The 22649-nt window shown below is 35.4% G+C and overlaps 2 protein-coding genes across 2 annotated transcripts; both read left to right on the forward strand.

The window, feature by feature from the left end:
* Window positions 1–339: 339 nt before the first annotated feature.
* Window positions 340–19696, forward strand: DUSP11 (dual specificity phosphatase 11 (RNA/RNP complex 1-interacting); the record flags this gene model as incomplete). The annotated part of the gene is made up of 10 exons (XM_010137948.1): window positions 340–416; window positions 10654–10729; window positions 13813–13944; window positions 14682–14805; window positions 16235–16295; window positions 16398–16444; window positions 17407–17482; window positions 18427–18528; window positions 19077–19622; window positions 19681–19696. Coding segments are annotated over 10 exons (1257 nt in total), but the record flags the coding sequence as incomplete, so codon positions are not given.
* On the forward strand, window positions 19658–22427 carry LOC104495029. The gene is made up of 3 exons (XM_010137947.1): window positions 19658–19985; window positions 20771–20878; window positions 22045–22427. Exons 1-3 carry the CDS (start codon window positions 19705–19707, stop codon window positions 22352–22354), a joined length of 699 nt encoding a protein of 232 aa, XP_010136249.1. The 5' UTR covers window positions 19658–19704; the 3' UTR covers window positions 22355–22427.
* The last annotated feature ends 222 nt before the right edge of the window (window positions 22428–22649 follow it).

Consider the following 22649-nt stretch of genomic DNA (forward strand, 5'->3'; position numbering starts at 1 on the left):
GGCAGAACAGGCTGCTCTGAGACACAGGAGAGGGACAGAAGGGACTGCCAGGAAGATCTTCATCCCTGCAGGAGCTGCTGCTAGAGTTAGAGAGAAACCTGCTGCCTCTCCTCTCTTGATCTCCTGGAGAGGAGAGGTGAGTTGTCTTTCCCTCTTGTCGTACTCTAGAGTGGAGAAAACAGGCTACCTTGCAAGCTGCAGAACTCCATCAGGATGGCTTCAAGCCGCAGCTGACTGCTTGGTTAATTTTACTGGAGATTCAGCCCCATGAAAAGGCCCACTGATGGAGAAAGAGATTAGCACCGTGTTAACTGCGCGGTTCTCTCTCCTTTGCTGCAGTGCCCACTTTCACCGCTGTCTCCTGCTCTGCCTGCTCCTGCTTTCAGCATGGTAAAGAAGAACACTATCCCCGATGGGTAAGTATCCCTCACACTGAGCAAGAGGCAGGAGTGGGCACTGTCCTGCCCACAGAGAAGGGGCACTGACTGCCCCAGGTGCTTTCTTGCCACAAGCAACTTCACCACCTACAGCCATGTAAGGTAGGTATCTTCTCCAAGACAAGAACAACCCAGCCCTTCATCCCCCAGGTGAGTATTATACCAGCCTGTCTGCGAACACTTCTTCATCAGCCCAAACCAGGCCCTTCTTCCTAACCTTCTTATGCCCAGGTGTATACTTCCTGGGGAAGTGGGAGAGTAGTCCGTCTTTCTGACTACCCAGATGTTTGCTACCAGGAGTGAAGGAAGAATTGCTAAGATGGGAGCAGGTGCATGCATGTGATCAAGGAGTATTTTCTTGGATTCATGTCCAGAAGCACCCTGCAGTTTTGTTTTATTCAAGAGGACAACAGAAATGTTTTGTTGGGAAAAATAACAATAATAAAAAACCTCAAATGCACTCTACAGACTTTCCAGTGACTTGCTTAGGTCTGCATACAGGCCCCATAAAATTATCTCATTTAAAACAGATACAATTCTATTCTCTGGCTCTACTGGGGGGAAAAAAAAAAGAGGAAGTCCAAGTTTAGAAGTTTAACTCCTGTTACTGCTGACATCAGTACAAACTTCTTAGGTAGAAGGTTGTGCTGAGATATAAAGGCGCACTCTAATGGAACAATAACTTACAGTTTATTTGAAGAAAGGTTGGCATTATCCTGGTTTCAGGGGTAGTGTTAAATAAGTTTACTAAGAACATTTTTAGGAAGAGCAGTAGAATACAAAAAGCATTATTTCCTTCAACATATGTTAGCCTTAAAGCGATAAATAGATACAAAAGATGAACAACATTTCTTGAAGTTATTTTTAAAACTTTGAAGTTTTTTTTCATAGCTGACAAACTCAGGGATTAAAATTAGAATAAAATTTAAGGAAAGCGGTTTAAGCATGTCTTTCTCTGAGAGTTTCTAACTTTCAGTTAGAAGTTGGACAGAATTGGACTAAAGAGGGTTAGGTTTGCAAGCAGTAATGCAGAGAGCCTGAAAGACAAACTGTGCTCCTGTTTTCCCCATACTTGGAAATTACTACTAAAACTTCTGGGAATCGGGTGCTAATTTCTCCTTTGTTTTTCCCTTTCACATTTGAACTAGAGCAGCTTTCAGGCTACATGCATTTCTTCTCTTTAGTATGAAAGGAACAGTGGACTGTACTTTTGGTTTCTATGATTGGAAGCTAATACCTTGTGTCTTTCAAGGAGAGGTACATGTACTGTGGAGTAATTGGCTATGAAGTTTGTGTTACATCTGACAAAGCTCGTGATACTGAAGTGCTTTCAGCTTCTCCAGATACTTAATTTTTGATACTGTGAACAAATACAGTTAGACATCCACAGTGTTGGGTTTACAGCAGCAAAGGACTTTAAGGGCTTGCCAGTCTCCCAATCTCACAGCAGTATATTGATGTCATACTTGTGCTAGCACACCGTGTTGTAGTTCTTCGCTGTGAATTAGTTTAGTGCACTAGGAAAAAATAGAAGCAATTGCTGGAAGAGGACATAAGGAAAATTAATTTTAACCTAGGTGATCCTGCACATGGAATTTACTGGCCCCAGAAATAGTTGTTGGCAGAAGCAAGATTGTGGTACGTAAGGACCAGTCCAGATGGTAGCACACTGTGGAAGGACAACCTCAGTCATATCACAGTATTGTAATACCAACAAATCTAACAGTAAGTGTTTTGTTTTTAATGATGCTGCAAGAGAAACACCATAGTAGATAAACGAAAGTCACAGTACGTAGAGACTTTTTTTTAAGATTATCTTTCTGTTACTCAATTCTTTATACAGTTCTTAACAGTTTCAATCTGAATTCCATTATGCTAAATAAAGCAATACAATAAGTGTGAGGTTTCAGTAAAGTTACAAGTAGCTAGGAATAGCACAGCTAAACTAGATAAATTAGATAGGTAATTACTATCATGTTTTACAATATACTGTTTGCACTGTAATTAAAGTTGCCTTTACATAAGGGTTGTGCTATAGCACTGCACAGCCTTGCTGGATATCAGCACTTTGAGAGTACTCAACATCTAAAGTAATATTAAAGTGGTATGAATTGCCACTGGTGCCATTGGATCTGCACTGCTGATCTTGTACTTTGTTCTTGGTCCACTCTTGTTCTTGTGTCCCTGCCACTCAGCCCTAGCCCAGAATGTTTGATCTGATGCTTTTTGTTCCGTCTTTGATTCAGCAGAGGAGGAGGTGGTCTGAAAGACTTCCTGTATGCCTTCATGGCAGAAATAATTTCTCCCTTTTCCCAGCAATGTCTAGGAGCAGACCTAAGGGATACTGTGTCCTTTGCAGTCTGTCCTACAAAGTAGTGCTGGAGAAGTAATTTTGTAACAAAGTGAGACATGAGGATAAGCGGGATTCGAGTGGCGCCTTGCAACACCATTTCCACCATGAAGTTGAGTTCTGGTTCTGCACAGTGTCTGAAATGGTGGTGTCCTTCAGTAGTTGTATACTATGATTTTTTTAGTGGAGAACTAGCCAGTGAAAGGAGTTCATGTTACATAACAGTCATAAAATACTGTTTTTACAGATTTATACATATCTTTTGCTTCACCATCCAAAACTCTACAGTGGGTATAATTTCATAAACTCAAATTCAGTTCTGAAAAGCATCTGCAGACATGTCACCTTCTTGCATGTTTCCCTTAAATGGTATAAAAAACCAACAGGAGTGGCATCTTTTTATTACAAGGACAAAGCTGAATTATTTTTGCCTCTGCACAATAAACATACAACTGAATTGCTCCTGTACAGACTTAAAAGTATCATCATTTTCATTCAGACAGAAATGTTAAAGACTATGGCATAACTGATTATGCATACACTAAAGGTGGATGGGAGAGAAGAGTTAAACTAAGGTGAGTGTTTATTTGTAAAGTAAAAGTGCTTCATACCATCAGACACAGAATGTTTGCATTTAAAAATGTGGATAGGAGAGAAATTACTTCTTACAATACCTGAGAAATGATGATATTGCTATAGGAGTTGAAGACCCATATCCTGTGTTACAATACACCACCACAAGTACAAAGATATGCAATTACTTATTGACATGGTAAGGAAAATTTTCTCCCGTGCTTTACATCCACACCTTTTTTTCACAAGCTGTGTCTTCTTGGTATCCTACTTAAAGGAGTTGGCGAGAAGCAAAGTGAGAAATCTTATGTAGTAACAAATGATTAAGAGCTATATTCCCTCCCTTCCACTTTTGATCTGTTCAGTATGTGTTCTGTCCTGACAGCGTGTCACAGTCTTTGAACAGCTGTCTTTTCTTCAGAGTAGTATTTCAACAGAATAGTAGTGAATCAGGTATCCGTAGAGGTATGGAAGCCACTAGGAAAATAAAGCTGTGCATATATCAAGCTGTATCAGTGGCCAAAAAAAGAAGAGGTTCCAAGTAGTATTTTCTAAATTATCTTGCTACAGCTGACAGACTTGAGTTTCTCTACAGTTACAAAAATTATCCTTTTTTGAGTGTTTCAGAATTCACTTTCCCAGGTAAGTTCTAAACTTGTAACTTGTAATTCATAATCACGGATGCTCGTGAGGGACTCCAGAATTGTAGAAACCCTTGAATTAAGCATAGCTTCAGATACTGCTCTCTGAATTTACTTCTCCATCTGCTGTACCTTTTCAGTAACGTATTCCTATTTGCACCGTTTTTACTAGCACTAATTTTTAACTATTAGGTGAAAATTGTTTTGAATCGATGCCTAGAGTTCAGTACTAGTTTCTCCTACTCTGGAATACTGGAACACATTATTACTGAACTGAATATTACACACTTGGAGATGTAAGACGAGAGCTTATTTCCTTTTATACAGAAGGTTTTTTTCCTGACAAAAATACCATAATTACTCTGTATTTCATTGTACAGATTTTATTCTTTTTTTTTTTTAGCATGTACTAATGTAAACATCAGTATCATAGGTGATGTAAAGTGGGTTTAGGCTTCAGAAAGACCAACGAATTCTAATTTTTTGCTATGAAGAACTTGTAGGGTAGCTGTTGACAGTTTGATGTGCTTTATGTTATGTCACTGAGATTTGACAAACCAAAGACATGAAACTTTAAAATTATTTCCAATTCCATGGTTCTGTCTTATTGAATCATTTAGTAGATCTCTTGTCTGGCTTGCTATTAAGAATGTACGTATCTTTATGTGAAACATACTGTTTTTCTTTCAAAAATCACAGAAGAAAATAAATAGTAAGGTATCCATCTGTTTAAATGATTTAAGTGAATTACATACAGCTGCAAGGTTTATCTGTTTCAGTTAAAACTTTTAGGAGAGCCAGGTGTGGAACACACAATTTTGCCGTATTTTAGTCTAACATTTCCCTTAAGGGGATATAGTGTCTATAATTTTCAGTATAATTTTCTAAGTTTTAGAACTGATTCATAGTAAGATTTACTTTAACAACCACAAATCATGCTCATATGAAACGAATAAAGTTTTCATATCTAGTTTTCAAAATTGTGTTGAATAATTACAGATATTACTGATATTTACAATCTGTGCTGTGTTTTCCAGTTCCTTGGCATGTGGTTTTGTATGTTTAAAACCTACATAAGCATCTTTTCTATTGCATTTATGTTTTGGTTTTTAATAGCAAGATTTATGCAAAATATAGCTATTTATAATCTTTGCTTGGATTGTTATCTTGGTGTTCAACATATCTTTTAGTTTAACAGAAGAGGCTTCGGAACTAATACTAAATTTTGCCTTAGTCAAATCTACTGCAAGCTCGTCTTTATCTTGGACATCTCTGTAGTGCCTTCTGTTACCCCACTTGAAGCTGGAGGCTGCTTTGCAGCCCCTATTGATGTTCCTCAGTGGAATGGTCTTGGAGCTGGCTGTTTTTTTGTTGCTGCTTGTTTTTTTCTTCTGTCCTTTAACAGAGGCCATTTCACAAAGCATATGGCTGCTAGATTCTTGGGTTAATCTAGATGACGTATCTTGTAAACTTCTACTAAGATGCATGAAGCTCGTTTCTGTTGAATATCTCTGAAATACCTCTGCAATTTTTAAAGAAAAATACAATAAATCGTACTTGCTTTTCATTTAAATTAAAATGGATAAGCAGAGTAATATATTTCATGTAAACTACACTTAAAAACCTCTAACCTCAGATTACCTAACTAGAGTCTGTAATATCAATAATAAATGTATTTATTTATTTATCTAGAAGCCATTCAAGCATCACAGAATTTTCAGAGGGAAAAGAGAATGATTTTTAGTTTGATTTTAACACTTTTTCTCAACCAGAAATTGATTATTTGGTTTAGAATGGCAGGCAAAATTCCGCCCATGTTTTAAAAAAATTGATGATATTTGGGGACTGAAGAAGACAAAACATGATAGGGAAGTGGGAATTGCAAAAGGTAAATAGTTAAATAATTGGTTAATTTATGTTTTGTTGACTTACACATCTTTATCTGCATGTAGTCTGTGGATTGTTTACCTGTTTGAAAACTTAGAAAAATAAAGGTGTAATTGAAAATGTATTGTGTGCACAATGTGTCACTTTTTATTTAAGTGCTGTTCTCTCTTAATTACTTCTCTATTTGGACATGCAAATTCTGGAGTTCTTGTGGCTTTGGATAGTTTAGAGTTCAGGAAAAAAATTAATTGCCATATTGGGACCATAAATGCATATCATAGCTATTTTAATGCAAACTTAAGAGTTTGATTTGCAGTTCTTTTTGCACACTTCTTGAGATTCTGAAGGGGGTTTGTTTTGTGGAAGGACCAGAAATATCACAGATATTTTGCTTTAATGTATGCAGTCCTAGATTGTCTGCAATTTGATAACCATTGTGTTTTGTACAGAAGTTCTCAGACTTCACTTGCTTCCTGGATATGTCATCTTCTGACTATTACTTGTTTTGGGAAGCTGCTGTGTTTCTCTGAATTTACAAGGTTCTATTTCAGATTCTTATCACAACATCTTTCTAATGTGAATGCCAGCGGTTCTATGGCCAGACCTGTTACCTCAGTGATGCAAATGCCTAGATTTATTTCTAGGCATAGAAATATATTTCATGTCTATGTCTCAGTAAGATACCACTGCCTCTTTCAGGAAACTCTTCCTGCTGTCTTTGCAGCTACTTTGTGTCCAGCTTGTGTTTCACTCCAGCCTCTAGTCCTTGGTACAGGAATGATGATGCTTTCAAGTCTTGTGATAACACCTTTGACTCCTTGCTTTCTTCCTTCCACTTACATTCAAGCAGGACACAAATCAGGTGTCATAATTCTCATTCATGCTTGTTAAAATGCTTATTTATGTCTTTGCCTCTTTAACTCTTGTTTATGTGAACGCCTGCAGCTCACTTGTCTTTGGTCATTTCTGCCTTTATCTAGATTTCTGTAAGAGTTTTACTTTCCTAGTCCCTGTCACTATAATTCCTAACCATATTTCTTCACTGACAACAGAACAAATTTGAATTTATTTCCTTAGCCAATCTTTGCATAATTTCAATCTGCTTTTCAACTTGAAATCATTTTCTTTTTAGTTCTGCCGCATTATGCTGAAATTTTCTTTTTAAATATTATAAAGACAACATGGAACACAAACCCTTTATATTTTTTGACAAAGAATGCCTTCTTCTCATTTTCTACAACAGAGCTGTCAGCAACTTTTGAGTTTTTTGCTGATTTGCAGATTTTTTTTCTGGGAGGATCTAAATGGCTTTAAATATCGGAGAATAAAAACCCCGGTTTATTAAGGTCTGACAACAAACTCTGTAATCCTGGTACATTGTTCTGTCAATCCCTCAATGTGAAAAAAGGTTCTGAATTTTTACAAAGCCTTTTTTACACTGCTAATTAAAGAAAATAAGATTTTTAAGCCTTTTTTTTATCATTTCTTATTGGTTCCCAATTGCTTATGTTTATGATAATCATGTTAGATTTCCACTCATAGTTTTCCAAGAGAAAGCAGGTTATAAAAGATCTGAATTTCTAATTTATGCTATCTTTCAAATTGTCTTACTACATAAGGTAGTTGTCTTTTGTGGTTGGGATTGCCTTCAACCCTTGCTTCCAAACATGTCCTTAGAAAATGTTTTCTAAACATGTGTATGTGAATATGGCTGTCAGTCAGATTAAATCTGACTTTTTTAAAGCATTTTGTATTAGTAGAGGTAACACCAAAGAGTGAACTATGTTGAAAAAATACTGTATTCTTGTTTGGTTTATCTTTATGATAGCATTTGCTGCACTAGTTCCTCCGTCTCTAGGTACAGCCCATTTTCTAATTCTATTTGGAAGTTTAAGAGCAAAAGCAGGAAGAGTATTTCCTTGTTATAAATAAAGATGTAATTTCCAGACTTATTAAAATTAACAAGAGGCACAGGCTGGTATTAAACCTATATACATATATACATCTAAATGTACATCTAAATATGGTTCATAGTGTTTAGTACCTGTCTAAAATTTAGTGAATGAGATAAAATTAAACTATGCACAGCGCAGATTTCACGGTTTTGCTGTAGATTAATTTTTTTTTTTTTAACTGAGCATTTCTGGCAACTAAAATATTTCATTATGTTGTGAGTTTTATTAGCTTTGGTAATATTTTCAGTCCATTTACATTGTTTGTGATCTTATACAATTTATCTATCTTGAATAAATGGAACATCATCTCAGATTTTTGTTTTCATATTTTACAACTAGTGTACAACTACCAGACTCTGAGGTTTATGAGCCTGAAAATTCACTTAGGAAGACTTGTGAAGTTAGAACACTTTTCTTCTGTAATACATGATACGTAATTTTTTGAGCAATGCTTTTCAAACTATGGTGATTGAGAATGTCCTCTTTTTTTCCTGTATGTAACTATCCTAAGCCAAGGGAACATATGAAGTTGGAGACTGTTTTTGTTCCCCGTTGCAATTATGAGGTACAAAATTCCTGCAATAATTTAGAATTTAGTAAAATATTTTACTGCAAATAACTCTCAGTGATTTAATCTCTAGCTTGCCCTTACACCTTCTCACATCTTCCATGTGACAGCTGATTGCAACAGCCTCCTAAGGATGAGTTATAAGTCCTTTGTTTTTTCAGTTGTTATGAATTAAACTAAGCATCTGTACATCTACATTGCGAGCCTCAATCTGTACTTTGGCTTATGATGAAGACGAAAAAGATGTTAATGCTACAGACATTGATGTGGTAGATTGATACATGATTTGTTAGTATGAATTATGCTTCCGGTCACCATGCTGTAAGTGTTGCATTTGTTACTTTCGAGCATCTTGGAGTGGAAATATTATTTGTATATTATGACAAGTATAATTATAGATATTTCCTTGAGAGCCAACATATAGTTTTTGTTATAGTCCCGTATGGGAATTGTGAACAAAGCAAAATACTCAGTGGTTAAAATATTTTAAAACAGAGCATTCAGTTTATTTAATAAATGATGTGGTTTTATGGAAATCCAAAAGGAATCTAGAAGCTATTGGATGGTTCCTTTAAAGGGAGAGATTAATTTAAACATGAATTCAGAAAATTGTAAGCGAATGGGCACCAGTGTTAATCTTACGGAAAACTTTTGTGTTTTAATAGTTGAGGTACTAGCTGAAAATGCAGAAAGGCTATGTAGATTTTAGATCATCCAGCTTCTGAGGTAATTTGTCCTCACATGAGGAGAAGAAACAATAGTCCTAAATTTAGTAAGTTACCTCTTTGAAGGTAAAGTTGATCTGCTGATAAACTTGTTTTCCTCTTCAGGTAAAGCTTTTCATACTTCTTTTAAAAACTGAAATCTCTGAAATGTGATACATCACAAATTTTTTCAGGACAGTGTAGAATTCGTGAATACCAGTTCTTGTGGTTTTGGAATTATTAGTATTTTGAGTGTTGTAACAAATCTTCACATTAGTAGGTGATTTTTTGCTGGAATACTCTCTCTATTTTTCGAAGTATCCAAAGAAAGTGCAGACAAAAGTGTTTCTTTGAAAAAGAAACATATTACAAAGTAAACACATTTGCAAAATCTAGAAGCTTTGTATATTTAATGAAAGTAAACTTTGCATTTCATTGTCAATTAAATGATTGATGTGAACATAAAAGTTTTTAAAAGTGTTCGACTAAGCCAAGTTGAAAAATTTCCACCAGTTGTAACAATACTTTTTCAGCTGTTAAACCTTACCCATCTGCTTTGCTTTATATGGGTGCTACTTGTTTGTAAATGCTGTTCTACCATTTTGAGGGGAGCAATTTTTTGGAAGTTGAAGAAGAAGGAAGGAAAAAGACTGTTTTCAAATGTCCTGATGATACCTTGAAACTACTTCATTGAATGACCGCAGATTTGGGGACATAATTCTACTGTATGATAACAGCAGGTGTGCACATTAGCTCTCAAGAAATATTTTCATTATGGTGATGCTCTGCAGAAAATAAAGTTTCATTTTATTATGGCTTCTGACTTTAGACTTGCAAACAACAAAAATGTCTTTATTTAAGCTGCATAGTGTTCTAAATAAACTCCTGCCCTGATCAGTGCTGTAGCAATATTCCGTGGATGTTCTTCCAGCATTTTTGGGGCATCTCCCTGTTTCTTTTATCCCAAAATAATGCTCCTTTATTAATTTTATTCAATTATATAATAACAATTTGTTATAGTTTTTCTGAAAAATCGTAGTTTCTCGGTGAAACAGGCAGATTACTAATGGAAGATGGATTTTTAAAAAGACTTTACTTACATACCAGGATTTAATTGGTCATTTTTTCAAACTCATGCACTTCAGTTACGACTTCTTGCTTATGTGGTCAAGGAGTTTTAGGAACTATGGGATTCTGCTGTTGGGAAATCTGAATCTTAATATATGATGCTAGTAGCTTCGTGGCCCGTCACAGAACAAAAGATAACATACGTTTCTCTTGGAAATAATTTGAAATAACTGCTGTATTAAAATTATGAGAAATATGCCACCAGATGTGCCTGATGTTTGTATCGCATAGTTTGAAATTACTTTTATTATTATTTTAAAGGAGCATAATTTTTATGTGCTTTGTTTTACCAAAGTTTTAATCCCAAGAGGAAATACTTTTTTTTTTTTTTTTAATTTTAAATGAAGCTGCAGGTGTCTTCTGTTGAATCATTTGGAAATATTTTAAATTAAATATTTGTTCTGTTACAGATGGCGGAGTTTGACACCTGTTGGACAGCCTATACCAGGAACTAGATTTATTGCATTCAAAGTACCTTTAAAAGGGGTATGTATAAAATGCAACTACAGATTTGGTCTATTACATACATGCAAAAGCAATGAAGAAGAGTGTGAATATTCATGCAAATTTCAGGAAAGTTTTATGAAAAAATAGTTTACTCAGATTTAGTCCTTCTGGTCATCTACTAGTGGCTTTTTACATAATATTCTGATTTTTTTTCCTTTTAGAATTTGTATTTTGCATTACTCTTTTTATCTTTTAAAAAATCATGAAATCTCTAATCAATCAGCAGAATTCATTTGATCACTATTAAGGGGCCTAAATTCATTATCTTATTTAAGATCTTTCCATGATTGTTGTAAGGAAGTCATATGGAATTAGTTATAATATGAATAACAAATCAAGCACTCATTAAAGAATACCAGCCACTGCAGTACTTTTGAAATTATAGATCCACATTAGATTTAGAATTTGTAATCAAAAAGCTTCAGTAATCTGGAGGAATGCAGTATATTTTAAAAAGAAGTCTTTGTAGATTTCTTTTATTTGTTAGTATGTCCTTTAGATTCTTACTAACATGAAGTGCCATCTTAATCTATTAAATACGCTGAGTCAGATCTTTCAATTCTTTGTGACAATACAAAATGTGGAGGCTGTGTATTTTAGACTTTTCGGTTCTTTGATGGACTGAGGCATAGGCCAAATTAGGGCAAATTTGTCCTTCTGTATACATTAATACAGGTGCTGTATAAATGAACTCTTACAAATCCTTGCTTCAGATAGGCAGGAAATAAAAGCTTCTGAGCTCTTTTAAAGTTCAGTGGCTAGACATAACTGTAGCAATTAAGAGTAAATATTCTGTCTAAGCTGTTGTCTACAGATTGCACTCTAGTATTTGTATGAAAAAATTGGGTTCTTTGGGTCTGTTAGTGCCCATTACATTTTCAGTCTCCGTTACAGGTCACTTGTATCAGCAATGACTGGAGTGGAATGCTTGCAGGGTTTGCTTCCTGCAGTTGCTTTTGGTATGATGGTTTGAGTCCTTTGACACCAAGGATCTCACTTGCTATTGGTCTTGTTCTCCACAGTACTGATGGATTGTATCGTGGTTTTCTGTCTTTTTACCAAGAGTGCCGGTGAACAGATCAGTGAATATAAAACTCAGTAAATTTGTAATTCACTTTTTTACTATTGTGGTATTTGAGAGAGGATTTTTTTCATCAGCAGCTCCTGTAATTCCACTTGATCCAGCATCAGCATTTTGCATAGATGCACTGTTCTCGGTAGGATTTGTTCAGTGCATATATTTCCAGTTCCCTCTCACTCCAGATTTCAGAGGAAGATATTTTCTTATAACTTTTCTTTTTCCCTGTAGCTCCTGTCATAGTCTGGAAGGAGCTTCACAAGAGATTATAAAAAGGGGCATACCTTCTCAGGGAACCTTTATAGCAATGTATCACAAGTAGGCGCTCTGCATCAGTGTATTGCTCACTGCCAGTCCTACCAGTCTCGCTGGGGCATGGATCCCTGTTCTCTTAAACTGTCTTTGAACCTGGCCAGATAAAAAGTCTGTTACCCAGGGAAGCAAGATCTGTAATACTTCTGTCCCTTCAGTTTGTTCAGTCTGAACTATGCAAGAGAGAAATGACAAGTATTCCAGAGACTTTGCGCTTGAAGTTCGTGGAGTTTGTGGTAGCATGCACATGAAATGCATAAACTGTGATGTCTTTGCAGACATGGTGGAGGTCAGTAAATCTGTTCAGAAATACTGAAGACCTGATTGGTCATAATCTGTCAGAAGTCCTATTATTAAATTGGTGGAACAGACCTCTTAAATATGCAGCAGTTTCCTTCTATGCTACCTATTGGGAAGTTGATGATTGGTGATTTCACTCAAAGGGAGTAAATATTTTCAGTATTTCAAACCATGAGTTTGCTTGGCAGGATTTTCTGTCCTTCCTTTCAGATCATCATTGTAATGCTAACAGTAACATTGTAGTGTAGTAAGGACTGGGCTAGTTCCTTCCTATGCAGGAAGGATTTTAGAATTGATACACATTTCTCACATTCTCAAAGCCCAATTAAATACCTAAACTACTGAATACTCGGCAGAAGGTTTTTATAAAATTCCAAATAGTTTTTCAAAACAGAGGCTTTCATAACACATCACACTGATTACTCAATCAAGCAATATGTGTAGAGATGTCTTAGTTTTCTAAGTTGTATTCCACCTCAGTTTGTGTGACTTCACATAGTAAAAGAAAAAATTCTTTAATGTTGTATCATAGACCTTTTGCAGATGCACCATTGTCACCTCAAAGTTAGTAACTTCAGTTTCAGATTTTACTAAAAGTAACATTATTCAGAGAAAGCACGCTATTCAGAGAAAATCCAGCCTTGCGTACATGAGGCGTTTTCATACCTAGAGTGAAGAACACATTTCAAAAAATGTAGCTAAAATAGGGTGAGTAAACATTTTTCTGACTGTTTCCGTCAAATTAAATTAATTATTCATTACCCACCAACATGCAGCTTTCTTAGTCATCATATTTTAGTCTTATTTAATATTTTCCACTGCTCAATGACATGCCATGACAATGGCATCTCTGACAAGAGGTGAAGCAGGGATATAAATGTCTGCACAGCATTTGTGGGGAGGAAGTTAAAACCTTTAGAAGAAATCACAACTTCTAATGTTTTATGTAAAATACACTGTTAATTTTGTGTTACTGTGCAGGACAAAGGATGTTTGTGAGAAAGTGGATTGTGGTGTTTTGCTTTTTTGCTGATGTTTAGTTATTTAAAAATCAGTTTATGCATGCTGCATTTTGCAGGACTTTTGGGCTATCAAATTAGTGTTTATTTTAATAGTGTTTGGTAACATCATACAAGTGGAAATTCTCGCACATTTTCTTGCATTTTCATCTGAATAGGAATACACGACAAATTCTTATTTGCTTTTTATTTGGTTCCTTTTATCTGTATAATACATGGATATGGTTCTGATACTGTAGACATTCCCTTTTGAATGTTGATGTTTCCTAGTCCTAATTAAAAGAGCTGAATAATACAAATTTCTTGTTATTAGAACTTAAAAAGAAAATCTTTCTTTCCTATTTTCACTGTAGGCAATTAACCAGAGGCTTACCCCAACCCAGAAATTTACACCAAAAGACTTAATTGCGGCAATGAAAGCCCTAAATGTGGAGCTTGGATTAATTATTGATTTAACATATACCACTCGATACTATGAAGTTAAGGTAATGTGAGCATAATAACAAAATAAAAGTGTTACTGCAACCTTTGTTTTGAAGCAACTACTCCCAGCTACTTGCATTCGTGAATTACTTGTTTTACGGTAACTCAGAGTGCCAGGCACTGCAGAAAATATGCAGAGGACTTACAGTCTGTGCCCTGAAGACATTCTCATTTATTTCTAGGGTCTTTTTTTACTGATGTTTCAGTGGAATCAACTAAGAAAGAGTACATTTTAAAACTACTTTATCAATTTCAAATTTTTAATGAGTATGGTCCAAACAACTGTGATTAATCAGCCTCCTGTTGAAAAGGAGAACAAATAGCAATGTTATACCTGAATGCTAATCTTTGAATGTACATGAGCTGTAGCCATTAAAAGGGGTGAATATGTGAGTATATGTATGATTGTGGGTGGGAGGGACAAATATTGCTAATAATTGTAAAACGGGTTAGAAAGGAATTGCAAGAATCTGCTCTCTTCAGTTAATGTGCTGCCTTATTAGCAGGGATAAGTAAGTCTTCTGTAGAAACTGTTCTTTCTTTGAGATCACGTCTTTAAAGTGGAAATGTAAATGGTAGTTTCCAAGAGTATGTATAGAATTGTGTTACGATTGTTCTCAGTTTCTACTGAAGATTTGAACTACTGTTTGGCATTATGTTAGAGACTGCTTAAGGTTTTTCATTGATGCAAGACTTCAATAATTTTTACTTTTTTTTTTTTTTTCCTTCTTGGTACTAGGATTTACCTAAAAGTGTGCAGTATAAGAAACTTTACACTGTTGGACTTGAAGTACCTGATAATTCTACTATCCTACAGTTCAAAAAATGGGTCAGAAAATTCCTATGGGAAAATGCAGGAAATGGTAAATATCAGCATCTTATGCCAGAAAAAAATAAAAATTTTATTTCATTGCTAACTGCATTGTTTGTTACTGTTAATCAATATTTACAAGTCCAAGAATCCCAGACTTTCCATAGCACTTTCCAGTTTATTATCGTAATAAGATACATTATGTGAACCACTACATATCTTTTTTTGCATTCAAAATATGTCTTTTTCAAAAATTACTAGTCATTTAAATGCTGTTCCTAATAGTATTATATTTGTGTTGTGTGTCAAAGTAACCGCAACAAGGTTTCCATCTGTCTGTCCCAAATTGTCTCCCATCAGCTTAGTGTTGTTGCTGCCAGCCCTTTATGGATGTTCTAAATAGCACAGGATTTCTCTCATTGCAGTAGGCACTGACACATGTAACCAACTTGAGTCCACTTAGTCTGATGCAGCAGTTTTTTGATTTATGAGTCCATTATTTCCCTCACATCCTAACAATTCTTAGATATCATGTTAAAGTGTCAGTGTTTCCACAGTGCGGCCCTGCTGCTGTTTTAGTATTTATGCAATAGTACAGTTTTTGCTGAGATGGTAGAAAGTGCATTTTGTGGAAATAAATTTGTGTGTATGTTGCCACAGCCTGTTTGCAGCTTTTACCTTCTCCCTCTTTTTGCTAGCGATTCTGTATAGTCAAATTTTAACTGACTGTCTATCCAATATTGGATGTCCATTCTTTCGAGGTTTTTGTGACCATTATAGTAGCCCTTTTTATACATATTTCAAATCTTTTTTTCATTAAATATGGATAAGTAGAATGAGTCTGGATGAGGTCTTATCAGTGCTTTGCATGATTGTATTAGTGTTTCTCTATTTCTGTTGGAAATACCTCATTTGAAACACCCTAGGAATAGTAAGTTATTCTGCTTTTTAGCCTTTACCTGATTACATATCGTTTCCAAAAAAGACAAAGTTTCTTTAGAGATTACTGGTGCTTCTTTTCTCCATGTATTTCATACTCCTAGGCTCTAGGAGCATTACATGTATTTCCTCCTTTCTGTAAGTTTTACAAGAATCTGTAAGTTAAGTTCCTCAATTTTACATTCACTTGTTTAGATTTGCTTTCAAAACCATATTTTATTCTTTTTCTCCTGTTACTGCAGTTCTGGCTGAGGCCAGCCACTTTACCTATCATCACTACTCTTTCTTTTCTCCTACATTCTGCAGAGTAAATCTCAGTCTTCACAGGTTTGGAAATAGTGAGGTAACTGCTGCTAGAGATCAAGCATGAAGAGGACAAAGTCTGGATGTGTCTGCTCTTTTACAGGCGTGACAGTATGATTTTGTAAATAGCAAGCATTATTTATCATTACTTTGGAGAAAAGTACAGTTTTTTTCTTGCACTAATTTTTTAGTAATTTCACTTTCTGAACTACTAAAGACTGTGTTTTCCTTTTTGATAGAGAAACTCATTGGCGTTCACTGTACTAATGGAATTAATAGAACCGGCTACCTTATATGTAGGTAAGGGTTGTATAAAACCAGAAATCATTGTTCACAAAAGATAGTGTCGTTATATTAATCTGTAATCCCTTTGGGACAATAATATATCATATTTTTCCTCAGATATCTTATAGATGTTGAAGGCTGGGATCCAGAGGCAGCAATCCAAGGTATTTATAAAGTTTGAACTAAAGTGCATGTCAGGTTGTAATTACAGAATGACAGAATCATCTGGTTGGAATTGATCTTTAAGATCATCGAGTCCAGTCATACACCCTGCACTGCCAGGGTACCTAAACCATGTCCCTCAGGGCCAGATCTACATGTCTCTTAAACACTTCTGGGGATGGGGACCCTACCACTTTCCTGGGCAGCCTGTTCCAATGCTTCATAATCCTCTCTGTAAAGAAATTTTTCCTAATATCCAACATAAACCTCTCCTGGCACAACTTGAGGCAGTTTCCTCTAGTTCTGTCACTCGTCACATGGGAGAAGAGACCAACCCCCACCTTTCTACAACCTCCTTTCAGGTCGTTGTAGAGAGCAATAAGGTCTCCGCTCAGCTTCCTTTTCTCCAGGCTAAACAACTCCAGTTTCCTCAGCTGCTCCTTATAAGACTTGTTCTCTAGATCCTTCACCAGTTTCGTTGCCCTTCTGGACACACTCCAGCACCTCAGGGTCTTCCTTGAAGCGAGGGGTCTAAAACTGCTCACAGTATTTGAGGTGTGGCCACACCATTGCTAAGTACAGGGAGAAAATTCACTATTACTACAGTTCTATATTAGTATCTCTAGAGTTATTTCACGTACTGGTTTCCACAGAACATTTTATCTGACTGTTGATTCTATTCTGGGCAAGATTTGAGCATTACCTAATCAACATCATAGTAGGAGTATGTTTCAGCTGCTTAAAATCACTTTTTTCTTTTAAGTCATAGATTGCTACCACTAGTAGTTTCAGTTGTTTAAAAAGAAAAAAAAAAGTTGCAATGATGCCAGCTTGCTGAAGTATTTAATAGTAAGTCAGAATTATTTCAAATTCAGCATCACAAGGTGAACAGAAACTCGTTTTTCATATTTTTGTGGCTCAGTTTGAGCACATTTCATTAGACTTGTATCTTCTTATTCTTTAGCTTTTGGTGATTCTAGAGGTCATCGTATGGATGGTCTTGTGTATCTCACAGATCTCAGAACACAACCAATGAGAAGGTAAACAAAAGCTTTTAGCTGTACGCTTAAGGTTTCCCAGTATGTCTGCAGGTATCTTTAGAAGTTCACTTCCAGTCATAAGCCAAAAATAAATCCCCTCTTAAACATTTAATATGCAACTACCCACACGTTGTAAGACTTCTGATACGAATAACATGAAGTGCAGTATACCTTGCACATCTTTTGAATTTATAGGGTTCAAAAGATTTTTTTTTAATGTGACAACTGTTACTGAACACTGGTGAGGTTTTATCATACTGTGACAAGTGTATTGAGTCTATTCTTTCTGTATAAGATGAAAGGAGATGCTGCAAAGGTATCTTTATAAGCTGTATGATGTGCCTGCTGTTGTTGGTAAGGTAGAACCAGATAATTTTAAAGAACTCAAACAGTAGAACAGTTTTAGGAATAAAAAATTATGGGGAAGTGAAAGATTGTTCTCGAGTCTGCTGTTCATAGCAGTTGTTTCACTGGTGTGTAAGAAATTTATGCTAATCATATTCATCTAAGAATAACTAACCTCTATATCTTCCTAAGTTATTTGTGCCAATGTCTTGTAGCAGCAAGTGATTTTAAAATTAGTACCTAACTGATTTGCATCTTTTTATTTTAATTGAATGCCCTTTGTTTTACTGTTATTGTTTTATATTCTGCATAATTAAGTTAGTCCCATGTCAGATTTTTTAATAGGTGTGGCATATGTCTCGCCTTTAGGATGTTGTTCCAAGCTTATGAACTTCAGGTATTCCTTTGCTTTCCCAGCAACCCTTCCCCAAATAAATCTACAAGATTAAAATTTGCTAAGTTATGGATGACTGTAAATTTAACTTAACATGCAAAAACTTCTGTTATTCTGAACTGAAAAATTTTATGTCGTATTTATTGTCTCTCAATAGTCCTTTTTTAAAAAGAAAGCTTATGTAAGATGTTTTTATTCTTCTTAGTAACCTTGGCATGGATGTATGGGATTCAGATGAAGATATTATTCCCCCACCACATGCAGTGGAAGGACCTGTAGAGCGGTTACAAAGTGAAGATTTTCAAGGGTAATAGGCTGAAACATGGAATTAAAAGCCAGGGGGGGAAAAAAGGGGGGAGAGGGGGAGGGAGAGAAGAGATAATTGTTTCTTACTGAAAATATATAGATACTCTAATTTAGAAGAGATTTTACGAATATAGCCTACTCATGCAAAATACATTTACAGAATTTGACAAAACATTTAAAAGATAAGGAAGAGAAAGGGAATGTGTGCTGTTAGAAGTCTGTAAGTAAATACTTCACTAATGGAAAAATTTAGAGTTTTACTTTGTCCTTCTTTATTATGCTACAATAATCTGCAATTATTTGTAATAAATTTGGAATCACTGTTTTTTCCTGTTTAACAAGTGCTATAGAATTACAATTGAATGTTTGTCACAGCTTCTACTACGACATTGAAAGACTTGCAGTTTGGATTCTCAGTAGCTTTGTTACGTATGTATTTGCAATGTCTTTTATATCAATACTTGGTTAAAAAAACTTGTTTTCATTAATGACTTGTAGCACTTTTAAGTATGATGTTCTGTTTAAGACAAAAGCTTCTTTTCTTTACAGGTCTGGGAAGAGATTAAGAATTTATGATGACCACTCTCACAATGATTTGCAAGGACAGATACAGTTGAGAGAGTTTGATTTCGTTAATAAGGGACCTGGACAAAGACGAAGACCATTTCATGACCATCAAACTCAGGATGACTTAAGAGCACCAGTGCAGATGAGAAATTGGGACTACAACAGGGGACAAGGACAGAGGCAAAGAACCTTTCCTGATCACCAGTTTTATGATGATTATCAAGAAGACATGCAGCTGAAGGACCTAGATTTCAGTAACAAGGGACCTGGACAAAGGTTGAGACCTTTTCATGGACAACAGTTTCATGATGATTTACAGGCAGAGAGACAAGCAAAGGACATTGAATTTAACAGAGGCCGTGGACAAAGGCAGAGATCTTTCCCTGACCATCCACCTTATAATGATTTGCAGGAAGACAGGCAGTCTAAGGATTTTGATTTTGGTAGCAGGGGCCGTGGCCAGAGACGAAGACCGTTCCATGACCACCGATCTCATGATGAATTTCAGACTCAGATGCAGCTGAAGGAGTTAGATTGTGTCAACAAAGAACCTGGCCAAAGACTAAGATCTTTCCATGACTATAAGTCACATGATGACTTAGAGCCACAGATGCAATTGGGAGATTTTGAATTTGTTAATAGAGGTCGTGGACAGAGGCTGAGACCTTTCAATGATCCCCAGCCTCACAATGACTTTCAAAAAGATTATGATAATAAAGGTCCTGGACAAAGGCGCAGGCCTTTTCATGACCATCAGCCTTATGATGACTTACAGGAACAGACTCGATTAAAAGATTTTGATTATGTTAATAAAGGGCAGGGACAAAGGCCAAGACCTTTTCATGATCACCCAGGTCACGATTACTTGCCACATGAATGGTGTTCTGACAGGTAAAGCATCCTTGAGCTGTAAGAGCAGAATTAGAGAATAAAAGTGTAAACCTCAGCACTTTTAAATTAAATTTCAAGTTAATCATCCTTTTAAAATCATATATAAATGATCAGTTAATTAACTCTTTTGTTTTGACTTGTGGAAGGATTTGATGTAAGCTGGAGTGTTGCAGCTTTGAAAGCCAATGTTTCCTAAATTAGAAGTTTGTGCTTCTTTAAAGTTATGTGTTTCCATTATCTTTTTAGAGTCACCTTGAAATAAAACTCTTTGTCCCACTTTATTTTGCATAGAAACTTATATTTAAAAAACAACCCTCAAGACAGAAAAGGATATGAAATTTTATTTATGCCCTCAGCCAAACAGATAAACAATAATGCTACAAAGAAATTTGACTTGCATTTGTTTATTTGATGAATTAATAATTTGTTAGAAGTCCCTTTTTTACTGAACTTGCATCATATTCTCCCAGATACACATATCAATTATTAGTAAAATATTGGATTCTGGCATATTTCAAAATATTTTGAGTATTTCAGAATGTATTTAATTTATTTTTGCAGCTAGTAAAGTTTGATGTAATTTCTTCCATTGTGACCTGAAACAGAGGATATTACAATGAAGCACACCGTTTTGAGTTGTTAAATTAATAACTACATTTTTTATTAAAATTTTAAGTATATTTTAATTAAAAATGTTTTTATTTCATTTGCTAAATGCATTATTTTTCAAAAGCTTAGAACCGTTGTCACTCTTCTCAACATGTGATTCTTGTGGTTATTCGCAGAAGTCAATCTTTTTCTTCACATGAAAATGTACAAGAACCTCATTTTTCCGCATCTCCTTCACTTCACAGAGATTATGGGTCTGATGATGACTTTAACAAAAGTTATAGGTAAATATCAGATGTCATAAATTGTTTTCCAGCTTTACTTTATACTGTTACTCTCCCAGCTTCCCAGCTAAAAAATACAAATTAACTGCACAGTGTAAAGATTTAGGTTAATATTTTTGCTTAAATGCAGTTTTAACCATTGAGTCTGAACACTGAGAAAATAATGTGACTAACTCGTGGTCCATCCATATTGAGTTTGAGTGTGGTTAGGAAGTAGTTTGAGAATCCCTGACATAAGCCATTGACATGGCAAGCACAGCTCAAGCTCATGTGCTACAAGATGTGAAAAGCTATGGTCAGTAAGCGAAAAAGCAAAAGAGAGATGCTATACTTATCTCTTAACTGTTGTCTGCAACAAGGTAATGAGTTTTACTGTGAGGGATGGTCAGACACTGAAACAAGTTACCTAAGAGCAGCTATGAAATCCCCATGCTTTGAGACACTCAGAACTCACCTGGACATGACCCCTGCACAAATTCATCTAATGAGACCTACTCTGAGCAGGTGGCCCTAGGTACTTCTAGAGATCCTTTCCAGTCTAAATTAATCTATGGTTCAGCAAGGGAGATTTTAAAATTACAAAGATTGTTCCGAATTGCCTTTGTACACCACTTATTTTACAAAGCTAGGAAGGTACTTGAGACTAAAAAGAATCTGAACCAAAAAGTGTATGTATCATTTTTAGATCCTTCCATATATATTTTATAGGAGAGTAATTCTTTTGGAGAAGAATTGATAATTAAAATATTTGGAGCTATAAATCCAAAGTCTGTTATTGTCAGTTGAGGCTATTGTACTAGAGAGCTACGACTACATATTATTCACAGAAGTGAAAACACGGGCTTAGGAACAAAAATAGCCTCTAGGTAAAGAATCCTGCAGTAAACAAGGAATTTTAATTAGAAACAGTACTTGAAACAAAACGTATTCGAGTAGAATTACTACTTATAAAGAGCTATAATTCTAATCACTAGAACTGAAAAATTGATATAAACAAGTTTGTAACAACCAGTAGACAGGATTTTAATTTTAGGGGGTAAAAAGAAGAACGGGGTGTGAATTGCTCTTTAAGGTTACACAAGTTTAATTTCTAATTGTGGCCACCAACAATAAATCAACTGTTTTATTTCTAAGAATTTCACTAGTCCTATCTGTTCTTCTTACAGTAATCAACCAAACTGTCCTGAAGACAATAGGAGAGTGCATCCCTCAGATGAATTTAATAGAGGAAAAAACAGATTTGCACCATATTCTTCACGAACAATGCGTCCTTCATCTGTACACCAAGAAGATAATTCAATAGGCTATCAACAAAAAACTTTTCAAGGTGAAACTACCAGAGAGATGGAACAAAGTAAAAGATTACCAGCTGTAACAGTTGAATACAATTACGGTCTGCCATTAGATTATGGACCTGAAGAGGAAGAGAGAACACATTATGATTTACCTCCAAAAGACTGCTATAACTGGAACTGAAAAAAGGACAATATTTGCTCAGCTTAGACTTACTTTTATCCATTTTACTTTGTATGTGGACCAATTTTTTTTTTTTATTAGGAAAATGCAAATTTCAGTAACAGAGAACTGGTCTGTGTTGTAAGATTAGCTTCTACTGATATTTGGTTCTTTAAATTTCTTAGGGTGTATTTGTTAAGTGTAGTTGGAGACCAAGTCTCAGTACACATGGAATTAAAGTAGTCCTTTCTTCTAGTGAAATTGGAACCCTGTTCCTTAAAACAAACAACTTTCCAAGTGATTGTACTTGTGTCTT

Source organism: Buceros rhinoceros, unplaced genomic scaffold (assembly GCF_000710305.1).
Source record: "Buceros rhinoceros silvestris isolate BGI_N320 unplaced genomic scaffold, ASM71030v1 scaffold6536, whole genome shotgun sequence".
Lineage (NCBI taxonomy): Eukaryota > Metazoa > Chordata > Aves > Bucerotiformes > Bucerotidae > Buceros > Buceros rhinoceros.

Coding starts and splice junctions, on each gene's coding strand:
- LOC104495029 (XM_010137947.1), top strand. CDS start 19,705: ATGCAATTGGGAGATTTTGAATTTGTTAATAGAGGTCGTGGACAGAGG. Junction 19,986..20,770: donor CATGAATGGTGTTCTGACAG/GTAAAGCATCCT, acceptor GGTTATTCGCAG/AAGTCAATCTTTTTCTTCAC. Junction 20,879..22,044: donor GACTTTAACAAAAGTTATAG/GTAAATATCAGA, acceptor TTCTTCTTACAG/TAATCAACCAAACTGTCCTG.